The sequence below is a fragment of the Erigeron canadensis genome, chromosome 7, assembly GCF_010389155.1.
Source record: "Erigeron canadensis isolate Cc75 chromosome 7, C_canadensis_v1, whole genome shotgun sequence".
NCBI lineage: Eukaryota > Viridiplantae > Streptophyta > Magnoliopsida > Asterales > Asteraceae > Erigeron > Erigeron canadensis.
Window position 1 is genome coordinate 16,532,862 of NC_057767.1, and position 19,977 is coordinate 16,552,838.

General features: G+C 37.4%; 2 protein-coding genes across 2 annotated transcripts; both read left to right on the forward strand.

The window, feature by feature from the left end:
- The first annotated feature begins 1,125 nt into the window (after positions 1-1,125).
- On the forward strand, positions 1,126-2,802 carry LOC122609015. Its single transcript, XM_043782077.1, has one exon. The coding sequence runs from the start codon at positions 1,126-1,128 to the stop codon at positions 2,800-2,802; it is 1,677 nt and encodes a 558-aa protein (XP_043638012.1).
- Positions 2,803-4,179: 1,377 nt separating this feature from the next.
- Positions 4,180-9,009, forward strand: LOC122609017. The gene is made up of 3 exons (XM_043782078.1): positions 4,180-4,857; positions 4,970-5,196; positions 8,613-9,009. Exons 1-3 carry the CDS (start codon positions 4,180-4,182, stop codon positions 9,007-9,009), a joined length of 1,302 nt encoding a protein of 433 aa, XP_043638013.1.
- The last annotated feature ends 10,968 nt before the right edge of the window (positions 9,010-19,977 follow it).

Here is a 19,977-nt window from a genome sequence, read left to right on the forward strand (position 1 = left end):
TATTCCGCTTTAGCGGGGTGTTACAGTTGGTATCAGAGCCAGGTTATAGTGAACACCGAGCTTTTTCCTAAGGAAAACTCGAGCTATAACTTGAATCCACTCTGAGGTGATTATTTGATGAACGGTTTGAGTAGTAGGTACTCTTATCATAATTAGATGTAACCTGATCAACTACATATAATTACGATAAAAGCACCTAGGACCTCAAGGTGTGTCATTGAAGTGTCATCCATTTCTTAGAGCTCAATTAAGTACTTCGTGCAATCTCGTCCGTGATCATATCAGTTCTAGTTCATGTTCTAGTCCGTTTGTTCTCTTATAGTTCCTTCGTTCTTGAAAGACATTCGTGTTGGTGCTTCGACTATAGGCCTTAGAGCCTATACGACTTTAGGTCCTTATCGACCGACGACTGTTCTTGTTCATGTACTGTGCTAAAGACGACCTTTTATTATCATACTACGTGCTTGGAGCTATAGGCTTGTTCGAAACGTAATCGAGTTCATATTTTCGTCTTATCAGGAGTTATAAGGAAGGATGCCTGCTACACGTGGAAGAAAGCCTAGAGTTGCACCTACGGTTGAACCTGTTGTTGAACCCGCTGAACCTGAGCGTAATGCTACTGTCAATTTCACTCTAGAAGATGTAGCGAATCTCATCACTGACCGCATGAATGAGATGGTACCAAATATCGCTACACAAGTTGCTTAGATGCTGGAAATTCCATTAACTGAAGGTACTAAGACTACTCGAGCAACTCAGAACATGAGAACTCAAGCAGAACTTGAAGAGAACCATAAAGTGAACAGTGACTCGGACGGAGCTAGTCAGATCAACACTCGGGCTACTGCTGAAGGCAGAGTTAGCCAAGGCAGAGGGTGTTCATTTAGGACTTTCACTCAGTGCAAACCCCCAGTCTACACAAGGGAGAAGGGAGCTGCAGAATTGTTAATGTGGTTTGAGAACATGGAGGAGGCCCTATACCATACTGAGACTGCTGAGGATAAGATGGTAGAGCATGCGACTAGCCAATTTGATGGAGCTGCTAGGTCATGGTAAACTGGCATCGTCACTACTGATGGCAGAAAGTCTGCCTATGCTCACACCTGGGAGGAACTCCAGAAGATGATGAGAGCTGAGTTCTGTACCAAAGATGCATTACAAGAGTTGGAACAAGAGTTTTGGGATCTGAAGATGAAGGGAGTGGAGATTGAGAAGTATATTCTGAGGTTTAATGAGCTTGCCAGGCTTGTGCCACACTTGGCTTCGACTGAAGAGAAGAAGATCGACCGTTTTATTTGGGGCTTGATCCCGGAAGTCCGCCGTGCTCTTACTAGCAAAGACCCTAAGACTATGTCAAGAGCCGCTGTACTGGCTAAGACTTTGACTAAGGATATTATTAGATCAGGAGGGTTGACTGAAAATGCTAAGAAAGGGAAAAGGAAGGCTGAGGAACTGGTGGAAAGGAAAGTTGAGCCACCAAGTAAGAAGGGGAAAATCTTGAAGAACTATGCGGTGATTGTAGTGCCTGAACCTACTAGATATTCTAGAGCTTACCCAAAGTGCACCCGCTGTAATCTTCATCACACTGGTGATTGTCCTGTCTGCTTCAAGTGCCAGGGAATTGGGCACATGGCCAAGTACTGTAGTGTTATTTCAACAAATCCGCTCAGGAACAACCCACCGCCAGTCGACAGAAATCCACCTGCCAGGAACACTCGACTTCCACTACCACCTGCTGCTCCAGTTCAAAGGAACCAGAACCAGAACGCCCAAGTTCAGCGTGCTGCTTATCCACGCAGGCCTAAAAACCAGAACCAGCAGAACAATCAGCATCAGCAGAACCCACAAGGCCCAACGAACGCCTGTGTTTTTGCAGTGAAAGCTGAGGAAGCTCGTCAAAACCCTCGGGTTGTGACAGGTACTTTCCTTCTGAACGATCATTATGCTTCTATACTATTTGACTCCGGTGCTGAGCGTAGCTTTGTTGCGCTAGAATTTAAAGCTAGAACTAAAATGATAACTGGTAAACTAGAAGATAAGTATGTGGTAGAGTATGCTAATGGCCAGAAGTACGGTACCAACGAAATTGTTCTAGATAGCCCTATGACCTTAGTAGACAAGAACTTTACTATCGATCTAATCCCTGTTGAGATTAGTAGCTTCGACATTATCGTGGGAATGGATTGGTTATCCAAACACCATGCGACTATTTGTTGCCACGAGAAGTCAGTTCATATACCGCTATCGAACGGCGAGATCTTAATTGTCCAAGGCGACAAATCTACGAACGAACTTAAAATCGTCACGGCCATGAAATTTCGTAAGTACTTGGACAAGAAAGATCATCTAGTGTACTTAGCTCATGTCATCGATAAAAGTGCTAAAGAGAAGAAAGTTCAAGATATCCCCATTGTTCGGAACTTTCCTGATGTCTTTCCTGACGACTTACCAGGTATTCCACCTGTTAGACAAGTCGAGTTCAATATCGATCTAGTTCCCGGTGCAGCGCCTGTCGCTAAAGCACCGTATCGTTTGGCTCCTCCCGAAATGCAAGAACTGTCCAATCAATTGCAAGAACTCTTGAGCAAAGGCTTCATTCGTCCTAGTTCATCCCCTTGGGGAACACCTATTCTATTTGTGAAAAAGAAAGATGGTTCCATGAGAATGTGCATAGACTACCGTGAACTGAACAAATTAACCATTAAAAACCGGTATCCCCTACCTCGCATAGACGATCTGTTTGATCAATTGCAAGGCGCTTCGTACTTTTCTAAGATCGATCTACGTTCAGGATATCACTAGATTCATGTTTAAGATGGTGACGTCCCAAAGACAGCTTTTCGTACTCGTTATGGTCATTATGAATTCCTCGTTATGCCTTTCGGTCTAACTAATGCTCCAGCAATCTTTATGGACTTAATGAACCGTGTCTGTCGTCCGTTCTTAGACAAATTCGTCATAGTGTTCATAGATGACATACTCGTGTACTCCCGGAACAAGACTGATCATGAACAACATCTCCGATCTATTCTTCAACTCCTTCGCGACGAACAGTTGTACGCTAAGTTCTCTAAGTGCGAGTTCTGGCTTCGCCAAGTACAGTTCCTCGGCCATGTTGTGAACGAACAAGGCATTCATGTAGACCCGGCCAAGATTGAAGCAATCAAAAAGTGGGAGGCTCCGAAAGCTCCTACTGAAGTTCGTAGTTTTCTTGGGCTGGCCGGCTACTATCGTCGCTTTATTGAGAACTTCTCCAAGATCGCATTATCCTTGACCCAATTTACTCAGAAGACCAGGGATTTTGTTTGGGGTGAACAACAAGAGCAAGCGTTTCAAACCTTAAAGGACAAATTGTGTGAAGCACCTGTTCTAACCTTACCAGAAGGCACTGAAGACTTTGTCGTATACTGTGACACTTCACACCAAGGACTAGGCTGTGTACTAATGCAAAGAGGCAAAGTGATCGCCTACGCATCCAGACAACTCAAAGTACATGAAAAGAATTATACCACTCACGATCTAGAACTAGGAGCGGTCGTTTTTGCCCAAAAGATTTGGAGGCACTACTTGTACGGGAGAAAATGTACTATCTTCACCGATCATAAGAGCTTACAACATGTGTACAATCAGAAAGAGCTAAACATGAGGCAAAGACGTTGGGTAGAGTTACTGAGTGATTACGATTGTGACATCAAGTATCATCCTGGAAAGGCGAATGTAGTAGCCGACGCGCTAAACAGAAAAGAACGAATCAACATCCTATCAATCAAAGAAGCTGATCATATAGACTTGAGACAACGCGTGATCGCGGGTCAAGAGATCGGATTGGGGTCAGAAGAAAACCTAAAGGCAGAAAGGTTAGGCCCAATCGCTCAAGAACTCGAAGTCGATGATAAAGGAGTCAGGAAGTTCAAGAACCGAGTTTGGATCCCTGCAGCTAATGGTGTTAGAGAGATCATCATGCAGGAAGCTCATAGTTCAAGGTACTTGATCCATCCCGGTGCTGACAAGATGTACAAGGACCTGAAACTAGACTATTGGTGGCCTGGGATGAAAAGAGAGATCTACGAGTACGTCAGCCGGTGCCTGACATGTTCTAGAGTTAAGATTGAACATCAGAAACCTTCGGGGTTGTTGAAACAACTAGAAGTGCCGGTGTGGAAGTAGGAAGATATCACTATGGATTTCATTATGAAGTTACCTTGCACAAAGAACAACCATAACTCTATCTGGGTGATAGTAGACAGACTGACGAAATCAGCTCGTTTCCGTCCAATTCGTGATGACTATCCGTTGGAAAGACTTGCAGAAATCTATATAGAAGACATTGTGACCAAGTACGGTGTCCCTTTGTCAATCGTGTCAGACCGAGATCCTCGTTTCACTTCTGACTTTTGGCAGTCACTTCAAGAAGCATTAGGTACTAGACTGAACTTGAGCACTGCCTATCATCCACAATCTGATGGACAGAGCGAACGTACTATTCAGACATTGGAGGACATGCTTCGTGCTTGTGCATTAGAGTTCAAAGGGAGTTGGGACAAACATCTCCCGTTGATCGAGTTCTCGTACAACAACAGCTATCACACTAGCATACAGTGTGCACCATTTGAGGCTTTGTATGGATGTAAATGCAGATCACCACTTTGTTGGCTTGACGCCGGTGAAAGAAGTTGGTTGGAACTCCCAGTCGTGCAGTACACTACTAACAAGATCACCACTATCAAAGAGAAGCTTAAAGCTGCTCGAGACAGACAAAAGTCGTACGCAGACAAACGCCATAAACCTTTAGAATTGCCAAGTTTCCTCGTGGAAAGGTACTGCCCGTTTCGGCAAGAAAGGCAAATTGGCACCTCGGTACGTTGGACCTTATAAGATCATCAACTGAGTTGGACCAGTTGCGTACAAACTAGATCTACCAATGGAGCTTGGCAATGTTCATGACACCTTTCACGTGTCCAATCTGAAGAAGTGCTTGGCTGGCGACCCAACTGTCATTCCTGTTAAGGATGTTCACATCGACGAGGGGCTTGAGTTCACTGAAGAGCCCATCGAGATCATTGACAAGGATGCTAAACGGACTAGACAAAGTAGAGTACCACTAGTACGTGTGCGATGGAGTGCTAGGCATGGGTATAAGGACACTTGGGAACGTGAGGACTTCATTAAGGAGAAGTACCCTCATCTTTTCGATCGGCAAGACTCTTAATTTCGAGGACGAAATCCTCTAAGTGGGGGAGAATGTAACAACCGCCTTATAAATATTCTAATTAAGTTCCTTAGATCGTACTTTCGCCATCTGTGCGGCTAGACAGTTCAATTTATATAAGTCCTCGACGTACCTTAGACGTAAAAATATGTGCTTATATGAAGGTCAATTTGATCTTAAATCTTGATTATGTGACGGATTATGAATTAATTCGATAAAATATGAAGGTTCGGTTCATAAATGTTCATGTCCATAATTGTTCTAGTGCAAAATGTTCACAAATAGTCCCTTGGAAAATACCTAGTGCATCCAATTGGAAAAGGTATAAATAGGAAATTGTAGTGTGAGAAACCACACTATTCATTCATCACCTCCAAACACCTTTCTCTCACTAAAAACACATAGTCAGGCTCTCCACCACCATTTTCACACACTAAAAATCACCATCTTGATTTTGGGTTGTTTAAGTGAAATCGTTTGTACTTTCGGGTTCCTTGTGACGATCAAAACACGTTTCTAGCATCAAATCGCAGGTAATAACAACATCTTTTTGAGAATTTGATCAAAATAAAAGTGTACTTTTTATGTTCTTGTTCTTGATGATTTGGTCCGATTTTTGTTAAGAAATCGTGTTAATAATCAATGGGTTTGTGTCAAGATATGTTTAACAACATTTTGGTGAACAAATTTGAGTCATAACATGATTAAATTACAAAACTCATTTTTCAAATATGAACAAAACTTGTTCTTGAAGCCACCAAGTGAACTTGTGACATTTTGATCTTGAAAAATGTTAAAGTGATAAGGAAATTGTGTTATTACGTTCGTATGTACTAGTATCACGTCCTAACTCGTTCCAAGATCGACCTAGACCTCCATGGATTTAATTTCTTGGCTGTTTGGCTCGTGGGATGTTATAGAGTTGTTGCGACATGTTCTTGAGCTGCTACACTTTGGTTACTCGATGTTGTTCGTGTTTGTGTTGGTTTGATGTTGATTCATATTCTGGGTAACTGATCATATGATCGGTTTCGCTCAATCTCATGTTGAATCAACTTTAGTCTTGATTATGGTGTTAAGTCGAATGCTAGAACGATCTGAATGGTGAAACGATCCAATTGGGATTCACCCTAGAACGATCTAAAGTCTGTCCAAGCCAGAACGATCTCTTCCTGCTTATAACTAAAAAACGATCTCTTTGATGGAACTAAACCGATCTCCTTGCCACGAAATAAGACAATCTCTTTTGAAGAAGAAGTCTAAAACGATCTAAATACTATGAAAGTGAAACGATCTTAATGTCACAAATACTGAAACGACCTAAATGCTTTGAGCTGGAACGATCTAAACAACCTCAACCTGAAATGATCTCTTTTGACTATGAACAAGAAACGATCTCTTTTGGCTATGAACATGAAACGATTTCTTTGGACATGAACCTAAAACGATCTAAACTTGAGCAACATAAAAACGATCCAAAGGTGAACAACAGAGAGGCGATCTAAAGTTGTGCAACAGTGGGATGATCTAAATAACAAATGTGAGATGATTTTGTGCATTGGAATTGAATTAATTTGCTTACATAAAACCCTAGTCGACCTTGTTCCTAATCTCTCTAAAATAATCTTAGTTCTTAAACCCTAATTCAATCAAGTTGCACACTTGATTAAGTATATCCAAGGCTACATTTTGGTAGCCAATCTAGTTCATAAAACAAACCAAAACTAAACGTTCAAATGTGCAAACCCTAATTGAGCTCTCTAACAAAGTTGTGAACAATTAATTAGTTATAATCATGATTGTGTGTGTTCCAAGGCGTACAAAACGAGTTCAATTCGAGTACTTAAAGTTCAGTTCGAGTCAAAACATTTTCAGTTCATTAAAGACCAAATCATCGGTTCATCGAGAACATTTTGTGGTTAAATAATCACCAAGTCTAATATATGTACGTATTATGTGATCAACAACGTGTACTTAGGTTCTGTCAAGGTGTGCTTGGATTTCGATAGATATATCTTATCTATCTATGTGCTTGTTCTCTGTGCTTGATAACTGTGCCTGTACCAGATCACTGTGAGTTCACTTATCCCCTTTTCGTACATTTTGTTCAAAGTTCTTTACCGGGGACTGAAAAGCATAAAAACTATTTTTTGTATTTTTATACATATATATATATATGCATACGTGTTCTTGAACTGTTCTACGTACTATTTTATGATCGTATGAAATACTGGTGAAATGATTTTGAATTATCTTCTAAAGTGTATTTAGATCTTGAATGGGCAGGATCTTGAATGCATTTATATGGTTACAAATGTTCTCTATTATGTACTTACTGATTTATGTATGAGTTCTATTTTTACTGCTATCAATTCATATCCCATAGTTCAGGGAGTGAACCGTAGGTAATCATGGACAGCGCTGTTAGGGTAGGCCCACCCTCATTCTCTACAGTCCTGGAGGATGCATATTATCTGTACTTGTCTTGATCTGGATCATATATTTAGCTTACTTGTTTACGTGAGCTTACTGGTATATTATTGTTCATCTTTGGCCAATCGGGTTAGCAGTAATTATATACATACATATAAAGTACATTACTTGTTCTTAAAGTGACCTTGCTATTACGAAGTACTTTTGATAAACGTACTGATCTTATGACTTGCTCTTATTATACATATTATTATTACCATGTATACCTATTAAGTACTTTATGTGAATCTCACCAACTACTTTCGTAGTTGACCCTTTTGAACTTACATGCTTTTCAGGCTAGGCTATTAGATCCTTTAGCATAGGAGTCTTCCTTCTCTCAGCTCATTCCTTTGGTGATTGTTCGTACGTTCAAGATCAGTAGCTGTGAAAACTTCCTTTTGCTCATGTCAGTTCAAGACTTCGTTCTGTAAAGACAACTGTTCTGTCTTTCTTGATATTGACTATTCTGGGGTATATCCTATGTTCTGTAATAACTTATGATACTTCTTACCTTTAATGTTATTGGCTGTGTTCGAACTTGTACTGTGCGTGCTTGTGCTTATCTGTGCATCCCGTATATTCCGCTTTAGCGGGGTGTTACATTATTGGTAATGGATATGGTGGATTCATTATCTTAATAGGAGTACAAAGAAAGTTCTGACCGTAATCTCGCAGTTGTTGCTGCATCCATAGAACCTGTGAACAACATCCACCAGCTACCATGTATTCTACCTCACAAGATGAGTTAGCAATAGAGATCTGCTTCTTACACTGCCATGAAACTAGTCTTCCTCCTAAGAACTGACATCCACCTGAAGTCGATTTCCTATCAAAATTACAGCCACCATAGTCAGCATCTGTATATAGTAATGTTGAATATTGGTCATGTTCTCAACAAACCAACACTTGGAGTAATTTTTCTTAACAGCAGGAAAAAGAAGATCTTTGTTAAAATGTGTAACCTTGCTTCTTACTCTAATGGAACCCTGGAATTCTGTAAGAATGTGCTGTTATGCTTATCTAAAGATGAAGAGTCTGATCAAAAGAAAGCTCTACTTGATAAGGTAATCAGCAAGATTGATAAGAGACTGGGTTTCAGAGAGAGTATTAGAATGATAAGGGAGGCAAAGAATGTTAAGAAGTCCAAGTATGTTGAGAGAAGAAGGGGAGGATGCTGGATCAAGTATGAACCTAGTAATATTTTGGGACCACATAACATTCCTCCTAGAGACTATGAAGCAAACATGGTGGTCCCCGAAGATAAACCTGAAGGTGACAACTGGTTCTGGCATTTAAACGAAAACAGACCAAATACTCGAGCTTAAAGACTGTTGACTCTCGGATACGTTTTTGACAAATCACTACTAAGGGGGAGATTGTTAGAAATATAATTTCTAGTAGTTGATTTGTATGTTTATAATACTTTGTATTTGTTTGTATTTCTCATTAGTATGGAAGGGGGACTAGTGTAAATTGTATAGGAGTATATAAAGCCCCCTCCATAGCTTAGAATTGTAACCTTAACACATTTTCATGCAATCCAATCTTTCCACACACACTCTTTCTCTCTCGGCATATTACACACACTTATATACACACGAACTCCATTAATACACACTAAAACACGTAGTTAAGCTCATTTAAATACATTACATTTGGTATCAGAGCAAAATCAGTCAATTTGAACGATCCAGAATCAAAATTGAAGCTGAATTTGTTCTTAATTTTTATGTTTTTGAGCTGTTCATACATATATCCAATTGCCGAGGTTACTGTGCAATCATATACAACATAATTCTGTGTGTTTTTCTTCAAAGTTTGTTTACCGATCGTCTAGGACCATGATTATAATCATTCTGTATCAAAATTAGAGTTCAATTCCATCAGAAAGTTCGATTTCATCTAAGCTCGGCAAAAGCCTAGATCAGTGGGTTTGAATCTGGTTGATTTTAAAGATAAATTTGTTTGATAATTTGTTCGCACTTGTGTTCTGAACAATTTGGTACAAATTTGGAGTTTTAATTCTCAGAATTTAAGAAGAAAATGGAGATTTTCAGTGTGATCGGCATTTAAAGGGTTGCTGGACGAAGAAGACGACTGCAAATCGACTATTTTGTTGTTTTGTGATCTCTAGTATTTGCAGAGGTTGTTGATTTAGTTTTGTTCTCTTTGCAGAGCTCCTTGCTCGGCAAGTGTACGTATACAGCAGATAAAACAAAGAGTGGAGAAATTGTTTTATTTGCAGAGTTATTAACTCGGCAAATAATTGAGTTTATACCTCTTTGATTTCTGGGTTAAGTGTTGGAACAACTTGTTCAATTTGCAGAGATATCATCTCGGCAAACACGTGAAGTTGAATACTTTGGTTAAGTATTGGTGATCTGTGTTAGTGATTGTACTAGTTGCCGAAGTATAAGCTCGGTACTTAGTTAAAATTGACATTGATCAAAATACTTAGTTTATATACCGAGATATTTGCTCGGCATTCTTCATAAATCAACTTTTGTTAACAACAACTTGTTCTATTTGCCGAAGTCTGAGCTCGGTATTCTTCAGAAATCCAGTTTCAAAAACTTCATTTTTTTTAATTTCTCAAATTTTTACAATGTCTTCAAGAGAGGCTTTGGCTCTAGGTTCGGATGGAAGACCTCCTGTGTTGTTTAGAGGATCTTACCCTCTATGGAAGAAAAGATTTCTGAATTAGATTGATCGACAAAAGAATGCAAAGAACATCAGAAAGTCTTTGAAAGATGGTCCTGAAATTCCTAAAAACCCTGTGAACAATGAACCTCTTCCAGAAGAAAGTTGGAATGCTGAGCAGAAAAATCATGTGGAGGCTGATCCAATGTCCATCGCCTATCTTTATCAAGCACTTCCGGATGATATATATTTCAATGTGGACTCATATGAGACTGGAAAGGATATTTCGGATGAGGTTGAGAAACAAATGGAAGGTTCTGATGCTTCTAACACCATCAGGTTGTCAACTATTTTGAACATGTATGAGACCGTCAAACAGCAAAAAGGAGAACCTCTCAATGATGTCTACATCAGATTTTGCAATATCATCAATGAACTGAGGATAAATGATGTTAAAAGAACAAACATGGAGTTGAACATCAAGTTCATCAAGAATCTTGAAGAAGAGTGGCAAGTGTACTCAGCTGAACCAACAAGCAAACTTTGGAAACTTAACGATTCACACTTTGTTTGAAAAACTAACATTGAACACTGATCAAGTTCTAAAGACTCAAAAGATGAAAGAGGAAACTGTTCATTCTAATCGACTGGCTCTTGTTGTTGAAATGAAGTCTTTAAAAGGTTCAAGGAAAAGCAGAATTGAACTTGAAACTGATTCAGAGGTGAGTGATGTAAATGATCATGAACTAGATGAAAAGGATCTTAAGATATATAAAAGTTAGCTTACTTCACAAAAGCTTTCAAGAAGAAATTCTTCAAGAAGAAACCTACCAACAATCAGCTTCGGTCTTCCTCAGTTTCATCATATGCCAAGAATTCAAGTGTTCCTAAGTTTGAGACCTACAAGGAACCAATTAGAGAAAAGAAGTTTGAGAGTGAGAAAAAGTTTGAAAGGAAAGTCTTGGAGAAGAAGAAGAATGGTGAGAGAAAGTGCTATAATTGTGGGATTCCTGGTGATATTGCCACAGAGTGTACCAAACCTCGTCAGAAAAATTCAAAATACTACAAGTACAAGCTCATGTTGGCAAAACAAGAAGAAAGTGGGATTGCTCTTCTGGCTGAGGATGACAAATTGCTTCATCTCACTGATGATGAGATTGATGAACTGGCAGCAAATGTGTGCTTCATAACGAAGATCAAGAAGTCAAAGGAACTCGATGATGAAGCTGCAGATGGTACTGAAGAGGATGATGAGCAAATCACAATTCCCAAGAAACTTTTAGGTTTCTTCATGGATAAAAGTGAAGCAGTTATTCAACAAGGTAAAAAGAAAAACAAAGAGATTTAAAAATAACCAATGATTTGAAAGAAAAAGACCAAATTTTACTCAATTTTCAAGTTAAGTTTGATCTTCTTCAAACAGAATTTGACAATTTGAAATCTGAAAAAGTTGCAGTCACTTTTACTCCAAATTCCAAGCTTCATCTTGAGAAACAAGAACTTGAAACCAAAGTTCTTCAATTAAACAAGGTCATGAAACAATTAGAAGTCGAGAAGACATATGAGATGCTTCGGGCAAATGCTTTGGTTGAGGACATTGAGTCATTAAATGTCAAATTGAATGAGTCTACCCCTGGGTTGAAAGAAATGGAAGATCAAATTTCTAACCTAAAATATGATTGTTGTATAAAAGATTCTCTTTATAAACAACTTGAAAAGACAAATGAGGAACTCGAAATTGAAATAGATTTTTATCAAGAAAAGTTGTACAAGATAAATCGAACTTATCAACAAATCTATTTGAATAGGCCAAGAAAATCAAAAACTCAATTCAACTCAGGGTTGAGTTATGTCAATCCAGAACATTTGCTCAAAGCACAAGAAGAGGTTCCTTCACTATATAAAGAATCTCATATGAAAATTGGGATGCATGATCAATATGTGAGACCAAGTCATGATGATGTTGATGCAGATGATTTTCTAAAGAAGGGTGCAAATATTTACTTCAATTATGAATTAATTGATGAGTCATTTGATTTTTTAACTCGCCCTGTGTGTCAAAGCAATAAAGATAATCATGAGGTAGAGGTTCCTGAAATACTTGAGTATTTTAAGGAAAAACCTTTGGATGATTCAACTTCATTTCCAAAACCACAAAGTGTTTTGGAAAAAGAAATTGATGATTTGAAAAAGTCCCTTGATGAAAAACATGCACTCATAGAAAATCTGAAGGCTCAAAATTAATGTGATAACAAAAGAAACCCATCCAAGACAAATACCTCAATTTGTGACCAACCAGGGTACTCCGTCTGTGAAATCATGAATGAAACTGAGCAACTCAATTCTGAAAACAGTAAAAGTTCAAATCAGTCTACTTGTTTAATCTGTGAAATTTTGAATGTTTGTATTCAAACTGACTGTGCAAAAGATGAATATGATGATGTTTCTGTTGATCCAACTGATATTTATTTTGATACATCAATTCATAAGTTATAAGAATACACTCAAACTTACTTGAATGAATTTCATGATGCAATAAAAAAGTTTGAAAAGAAAAAGGATCAACGAATAAAAGTGGTTGAGGAACTAAATAAAGTCAAAGTGGAACTAACTTTGACAAAATTGAAACTTCAATCATTTTTGAACAAAGAAAAAACATCACAGTCATTTAAGCAAAGTTCATGTCTGACAAATGTGACTGAATCGAGTGTGAAATTGGAAACAGAATCTCAGCTGTTCAATGATTTTATGAATGGAAATCATAAATTTAATCCTAACTTTGAAAAAATCTTTGAGAAAAAGGAAAACAAACCTAAATTTGCTGAGATAAAGAAGCCAAAATCATACTCTTCAGCACATATCTAACAAGGTAAGAAGACAAGACCAAAAGTCACAAAAGCTTTTCATGTAGTCAAGACCACTGGTGACTCAAAACCTATTAAAGTTAAAACTAAACTAAGTCACCAAAAGAAGTGAAACATCACAAGATTTCAAAGAAGGTGTAGAATGAATTATTAGGTAACACGCAACCAAACACTCACACAACATCTAGTACTCATAGGAAGTCTCAGACGACCTCTAAGTCCACTTTGAAGGTAGTTAGAGACACAACCTCAGGGATTACTAATATAAAGATCAGTATGGTTGGTTGTCACCTAATAATATTAAGAAAGGTCAAATGAGCAGTGAAACCATCAAGAAGACTCCTGGCAAGAACTCAAAGAAAAATTTGTTTTCTAATTTAAAGAATGTTCATGTTTCAGGTGACGTGTGCTTAACTAGTAGCAGTAAATGGATTTTTACATGCTTCTAGAAAAATCAAGCTTGATGTCATTTCAACTCAAATCAAACAAGTGTGGATTGTTCGTAGGTCAAAATCAATAGATCTAGAACTACTCCTAGAACTACTCCTGCTTGAATAAAAACTTGTGTTTGATCTGTGTTTCTGTTTAAACTTGTAATTCGTATGTCAAATTTGAACAATTATGTGTGTTTGTTTGTTATCTTTGAATAAATTCATGTTTGTGTGCTCTTATTTGTGTTGTTTAAGTATAAGTGTATTTGTATTTTATCTCTTTCACCCGCAAGGACCCAGTATATTTGGGGACCTTAACATCATAACTTGTCTTTGCAGGAATATCTGATTTGTGTGTGGTATGTTGACTCAAGATGTTCTCGTCACATGACTGGAAATAAGTCATTACTCACCAATTTTGTTGAGAAGTTTATGGGAACGGTCAGATTTGGAAATGATCATATTGCCCCTATTCTTGGTTACGAGAACATTGTCAAGAATGAATTACTATCAAGAGAGTTTCCTATGTTGAAGGATTAGGTCACCATCTTTTTAGTGTTGGACAATTCTGCGACAATGATCTTCAAGTGCTTTTCAAAAGATACGAATGCAAAGTTCAAACAGTAGAGGGGGTAGATATTCTCACTGAAACAAGGGACAATAATTTGTTCACAATTGATCTTAATAATGTTCTAAATTTGGATACTGACATTTGCCTTCTTTCAAAAGCTTCTGCATAAAATTCATGGTTATGGCATCGTCGTTTGTCTCATCTTAACTTTCAAACTATCAATGCTTTAGTGGACAAACAGCTTGTTGAAGGTCTTCCTGATTACAAGTACGAATGTGAACATGTCTGTCCGGCTTGTGCTATTGGCAAGATGAAGAAGGCATCTCACAAACCAAAGAAACATTTGAGTACAGAAGGTCCTTTGCATCTTTTGCATATGGATTTGTGTGGTGGACCAATGAAAGTTAAAAGCATTCATGGAAAGAGATACATTCTTGTGATTGTTGATGATTTTTCTCGTTACACTTGGGTTTTCTTTCTTCATGCCAAAAGTGATGTTCCAAAAGAAATCATTGATTTCATCAAATAAACCCAAGTCAATCTTCAATCCACAGTTCGAATTGTTCGTTCCGACAATGGTACAGAATTCAAGAATTCAATGATTGATTCTTTCTTTAAATCACTAGGCATTACTCATCAATTCCTTGCCACAAGAACACCTTAGAAAAATGGAGTAGTTGAACGCCGAAATCGAACTCTGGTTGAAGCAGCTAGAACAATGCTTGCCTATTCAAAGCTGCCTCCAAATCTTTGGGTTGAAGCTGTAGCTACTGCTTGTTTCACTTAGAACAGGTCCATTATCAACAAGAGATTTGATAAAACTCCATATGAGGTGATCAATAAAAGAAAACCCAATGTGAACTTCTTACACATTTTTGGATGTGTTTGTTATGTTCTCAATGATCGAGACAATTTGGATAAATTTGAACCAAAAGGTGATGAGGCATACTTTATTGGTTACTCAAGAGAATCAATTGCATATCATGTGTACAATCATCGGACGAAAAAGATAGTTGAGAGTATGAATGTTCGATTTGATGAACTCTCTGGAATGGTTCTTGAACAAAACAGTTCAAGACCCGAACTTAATCGACCACAAGCTTCCGCCATAATAACTGCTTCAAATATCAAATCTCAATTCAGTACTCCGACAACAGAGGATTTGGATATCTTGTTTGAAGAATTCTACTGTGATCATCCAAGAGTGTCTGAACCCGGTTTAGATACAAATACAGTTTCCAGTACCATGAATACTTCTCTTCAACACCGAATGGAGACGATGAGTCATCACCATCACTCAATTCAGATATATCTTCTCCATCATCTGAATCTCATCTTCATACCGCCCCTTCTGAGTTACAAGGTCCACATACTCATATTTCTCAAGTGACAAATCCTGCAACTAACCCAAAAGTTTATAACACTGGCGACTTTGTTGAACCATTGGCAACTTCATTTGAGCAAGTAACTGCACAACATACTCCGACGTTCATTGATACTGAAGAATTAAATGATCCACAAGAACCTCTTCCTCATTCAACCAAATGGACTAGATCTCATCCAATTTCTCAGATAATTGGCAATCCAGATTCAGGAATACAGACAAGATCTGCATCCGTGAATGAATGTCTGTTTGTGAATTTCCTGAGTATAGTTGAGCCAAAAATAATGAATGAAGTACTCGATAGTCCAGATTGGATGAAAGCTATGCAGGAAGAACTCAATCAATTTGAGAGGCTTCAAGTGTGGAGATTGGTTCTGAATCCTTACAAGAACAAAGAACCAATTAAAACCAAGTGGATTTTCAAGAACAAAAAGGATGAAAACGGAGTTGTTGTATGAAGCAAAGCACGTTTGGTTGCAAAGGGATATTGTCAACAAGATGGCATCAATTATGATGAGACGTTTGCATCAGTTGCACGAATTGAAGCAATACGTATGTTTCTTGCCTATGCTGCTTACAAGAACTTTACTGTATATCAAATGGGTGTCAAAACGGCATTTTTGAACGGATTTTTCAAGGAAGAAGTCTATGTTGAACAACCGGAAGGTTTTGTGAACATTGCACATCCGAACTATGTCTACAGGTTAGATAAGACGTTGTATGAGTTGAAAGAAGCTCCTCGTGCCTGGTATGACGCTCTCACTGCTTTTCTCTTGAAATTTGGACTCAACAAAGGTTCTATTGATACTACCTTGTTCATTAAATGACAAGGTAATGACATTATTTTAATCCAGATAGGTTGATGATATAATTTTTGGGTCGACTAACCCTAAGTACTGCAAGAATTTTTCTGTACTGATGATTAGCAAGTTTGAAATGAGTATGATGGGTGAATTAAACTTTTTCCTTGGTCTTCAAGTCAAACAGCTGTCCAATGGTACATTTATTTGTCAAAATAAGTATATCCTTGACATGTTGAAGAAGTTTGATATGTTAAATTGCCAACCAATTGGAACACCCATGGAGACTCGAACAAAAATTCATGCGGAGTTAAATGGTAAATCTTTTGATCAAAAGAAATATCGCAGTATGATAGGGTCACTCATGTATTTGACTGTCAGTCGCCCAGATATTATGTTTTCCACATGTATGTGTGCAAGGTACCAGGCCAATCCCAAGGAAAGTCATTTTCAGGCCGTCAAGCAGATTTTCCGTTACCTTAAAGGCACAGTGAACCTTGGTTTGTGGTATCCAAAGGATACCGACTTTCAATTAGTTGCATACTCGGATGCTGACCATGCAGGTTGTAAGTTGGATCGAAAGAGTACTTCGGGAAGTGTACAGTTTTTAGGGGATAGGTTGGTAAGTTGACTTCAAAGAAGCAGAATTGTGTATCAACATCTATTGTAGAAGCTGAATATGTTGCTGCAGCTAGCTGTTGTTCACAAGTTCTTTAGATGAAGACACAATTAATTGACTATGGATTTCAGTTTGAGAGAATACCTATGTACTGTGACTCAAAGAGTGCCATTGCTATATCCTGCAATCCAGTACAGCATACTAAAACCAAGCACATACGGTACCATTTTATTAAAGATCATGTTGAGAAAGGTAACATCGAACTCTTTTTTGTCCCCACTAACTACCAGTTGGCAGACCTTTTCACTAAACCACTGGATGAACAAAGGTTCAATTTTCTAAAAACCAAACTTGGAATGCTTGATTTACACACTTAATTGCTTTCATGCTATGTATTCTATGTTCATTTTCTGTTTCAAACATTGATGTCTTTTACTTGTTATTACATGCAATATTTGAGGGAGAGAAAAAGAGTAGAATGCATGATTTTAGGGGGAGTTTGTAAATTAATTCGAGGGGGAGTATGCAAATGCATGTAAATATTTGTTATGTTGTGTTTGTATTTTACTTCTATTTGTGTTTGTTCTAAAATTAGAAAACCAAATACAAAATTAGAAAAGATAAAAAGACAAAAAGATTTTTTTTTATGTTATGTTTTCATTTTATTTTATATAGTTTTTTAAATTTTCTGTTTTTTTTAAGCCCAAATTTTTTTTTGTTGTTGTTAAATACCCAAAAAGATCTTAAGCCCAATTGTTTTGCCAAGCCCAACATTCTTTTTAAGCCCATTAGAAGTATAATCTGGGTAGACACGCGGGTCATACCCAGACCCGCAACCTAATCTTGAAACTTAAAAGGAAAAAGAAATGGGCGGGGCTCATTTAATGTCTTTCAAATTTTCAAAACTTTTGTGTTTCTCTCATCTTCATCCAATCATATTCACATAATTTTTATATCACTTGGTTGATTCGTTTGGAATATATCTTAAGTGAGTTGTGATTTAAGTGTGTTTCTAAGTCCATTTCATCTCTTTTCATCATCAGATCATCGTGTGTTAAAGGTATAAATTCTTGTTTCTTATTTGAATACCAACTGTTTGATTAAATGCCAATATGAACTGATCATGTTTGTTATGATTTCTGTGATGTTTTGCTGTATTGTTTGATGAACTTAGATGCTTAGGCTATATAAGTGTTGTTTATCCTTTTAATCTGTTATCTTTCTCATTAGATTAAAATTTCTGGGTTGGGATTTCAAGGTTTGGGTAAATTCTGGAAATTAGTTTTAATTTGTTCTAAGTGCCGAAGTTTTAGCTCGGCATCCTTAACAAGTGTCAACGATCATCTTCATACCTTCATAATTTCTGGGCTTGTAAATATCCATCTTGTATAAAGGACGCCGAGATGTTTGCTCGGCAAACAAGTGTTTTCATAAATCTCTTTCTAGTGTTTTCAACTATATGCAGAGCTTTTTACTCGACATACTTTAAAAGTGTTTCACCTGACCCTCATACCTTCACAAGGGATAAATAACATGTTAAATTTCCATTTGCCGAGGTTTTTGCTCGGCAAACCATTGATTTCTCAAAACCCATTCAAAGGATTTCAAATGTGTGCAGAGCCTTGAACTCGACTACTTTCAGCTTTTCATGAAAATTTTTCCACAGTACCAAAGTTCTCATTTGCAGAGCATTTTGCTCAGCAAATCAATATAAATCCTTTTCAAAATACCTTATTTACTGAACTTTGTACTTGAATTCCTTCATGTGACTTCCTTGAAATAATTTTCATAAGTTTTTCTTGAATAAAGCTGTTTGTAGAGCTCTAAGATCGGCAAACAACACATTTTACATGAAAAATTTTTCTAAGTCCTTTGAACCATTTGCAGATCAATGAGCTCGGCAAACCACAATTTCCTTGAAAGAGCTTCTAAGTCATATTTTCAAATTATACTATTTGCAGAGCATTTTGCTCGGCAAACACTTAAAGTATCTCAAAAATGACTTGAAACCAATTTTTCCTTGAAATGATCCTTTATCAATTGGCAACATTCTTGTTGTTTAATCAAAGGATTTTTCATATATTCAAAATGAAGTCTAATCCTTTGTTCTATATGCCGAGGTATTGGCTCGGCATATCATAGACTTCACTTACATTCACACTGGAATGCATATCTTCTGTCTGCCGAAGTTTTTTGCTCGGCAAATCTTACAAGTTGCCCAAAATCTGTTCCAAAACCATTTTCCATACTTGTAATGTTACTGGGTAAAAAAATTTTTTTCTTATGCTATCTGCCGAGCCGTAAGCTCGGCAAAAAGTTCTTGTCTTTCTTGTTTAAAAAATTCTTCTTTCTTGTTTAAAACAAAAAGTTGTCAATTTTTCTTTCTTGTTTAAAAAATTCTTGTCTTTGTCAACTTTATTATGTCTTGATAAATGTGAATGTGTTATATGTGTGTCAATTTATAGTTTTCGTAGGTATTAGGATAAGAAGCAAGGTATTGAACGCCTTTGTGTACTACCTTTGTTATCTTATCTTTCAATACTTGTGTGATTCTATAAATTATCATGTTTCCTATATACATTAGGGTGAGAAGCAAGGTATCAAACGCATTTGTGTACTACCTTTGTTGTCTCATACTTAATATATGTACAAAACATGGTGTTTGTGAAAATAATGTGTCTAAGGTGTTCTAATGTGTATATTTCTTTGAGTGGTGTCTAAAGTTGTTTTTCTGGTCAAACGTTGGTCGATTTGCTTTTATTTCAGGCTTTTCTCATAATCATAAAAAGATGACAACGTTTGAAGAAGGTGCCTCAATGAAGATGCAAGCTAATCAAGCTTTACATATAGCATTTGCATCCAAATTCCCAATCATCACTGAAATTCTTAATCACCATCCATTGAACATAGCTCTCACAAATGATGCTATAGTTCCTGAGAAGTATGTCTTCGACTTGTGGGAATCTATTGAGTACATAAAAGCT

Coding starts and splice junctions, on each gene's coding strand:
- LOC122609015 (XM_043782077.1), top strand. CDS start 1,126: ATGAGAGCTGAGTTCTGTACCAAAGATGCATTACAAGAGTTGGAACAA.
- LOC122609017 (XM_043782078.1), top strand. CDS start 4,180: ATGGATTTCATTATGAAGTTACCTTGCACAAAGAACAACCATAACTCT. Junction 4,858..4,969: donor AAAGGCAAATTGGCACCTCG/GTACGTTGGACC, acceptor TCCAATCTGAAG/AAGTGCTTGGCTGGCGACCC. Junction 5,197..8,612: donor TACCCTCATCTTTTCGATCG/GCAAGACTCTTA, acceptor TTTTCTTAACAG/CAGGAAAAAGAAGATCTTTG.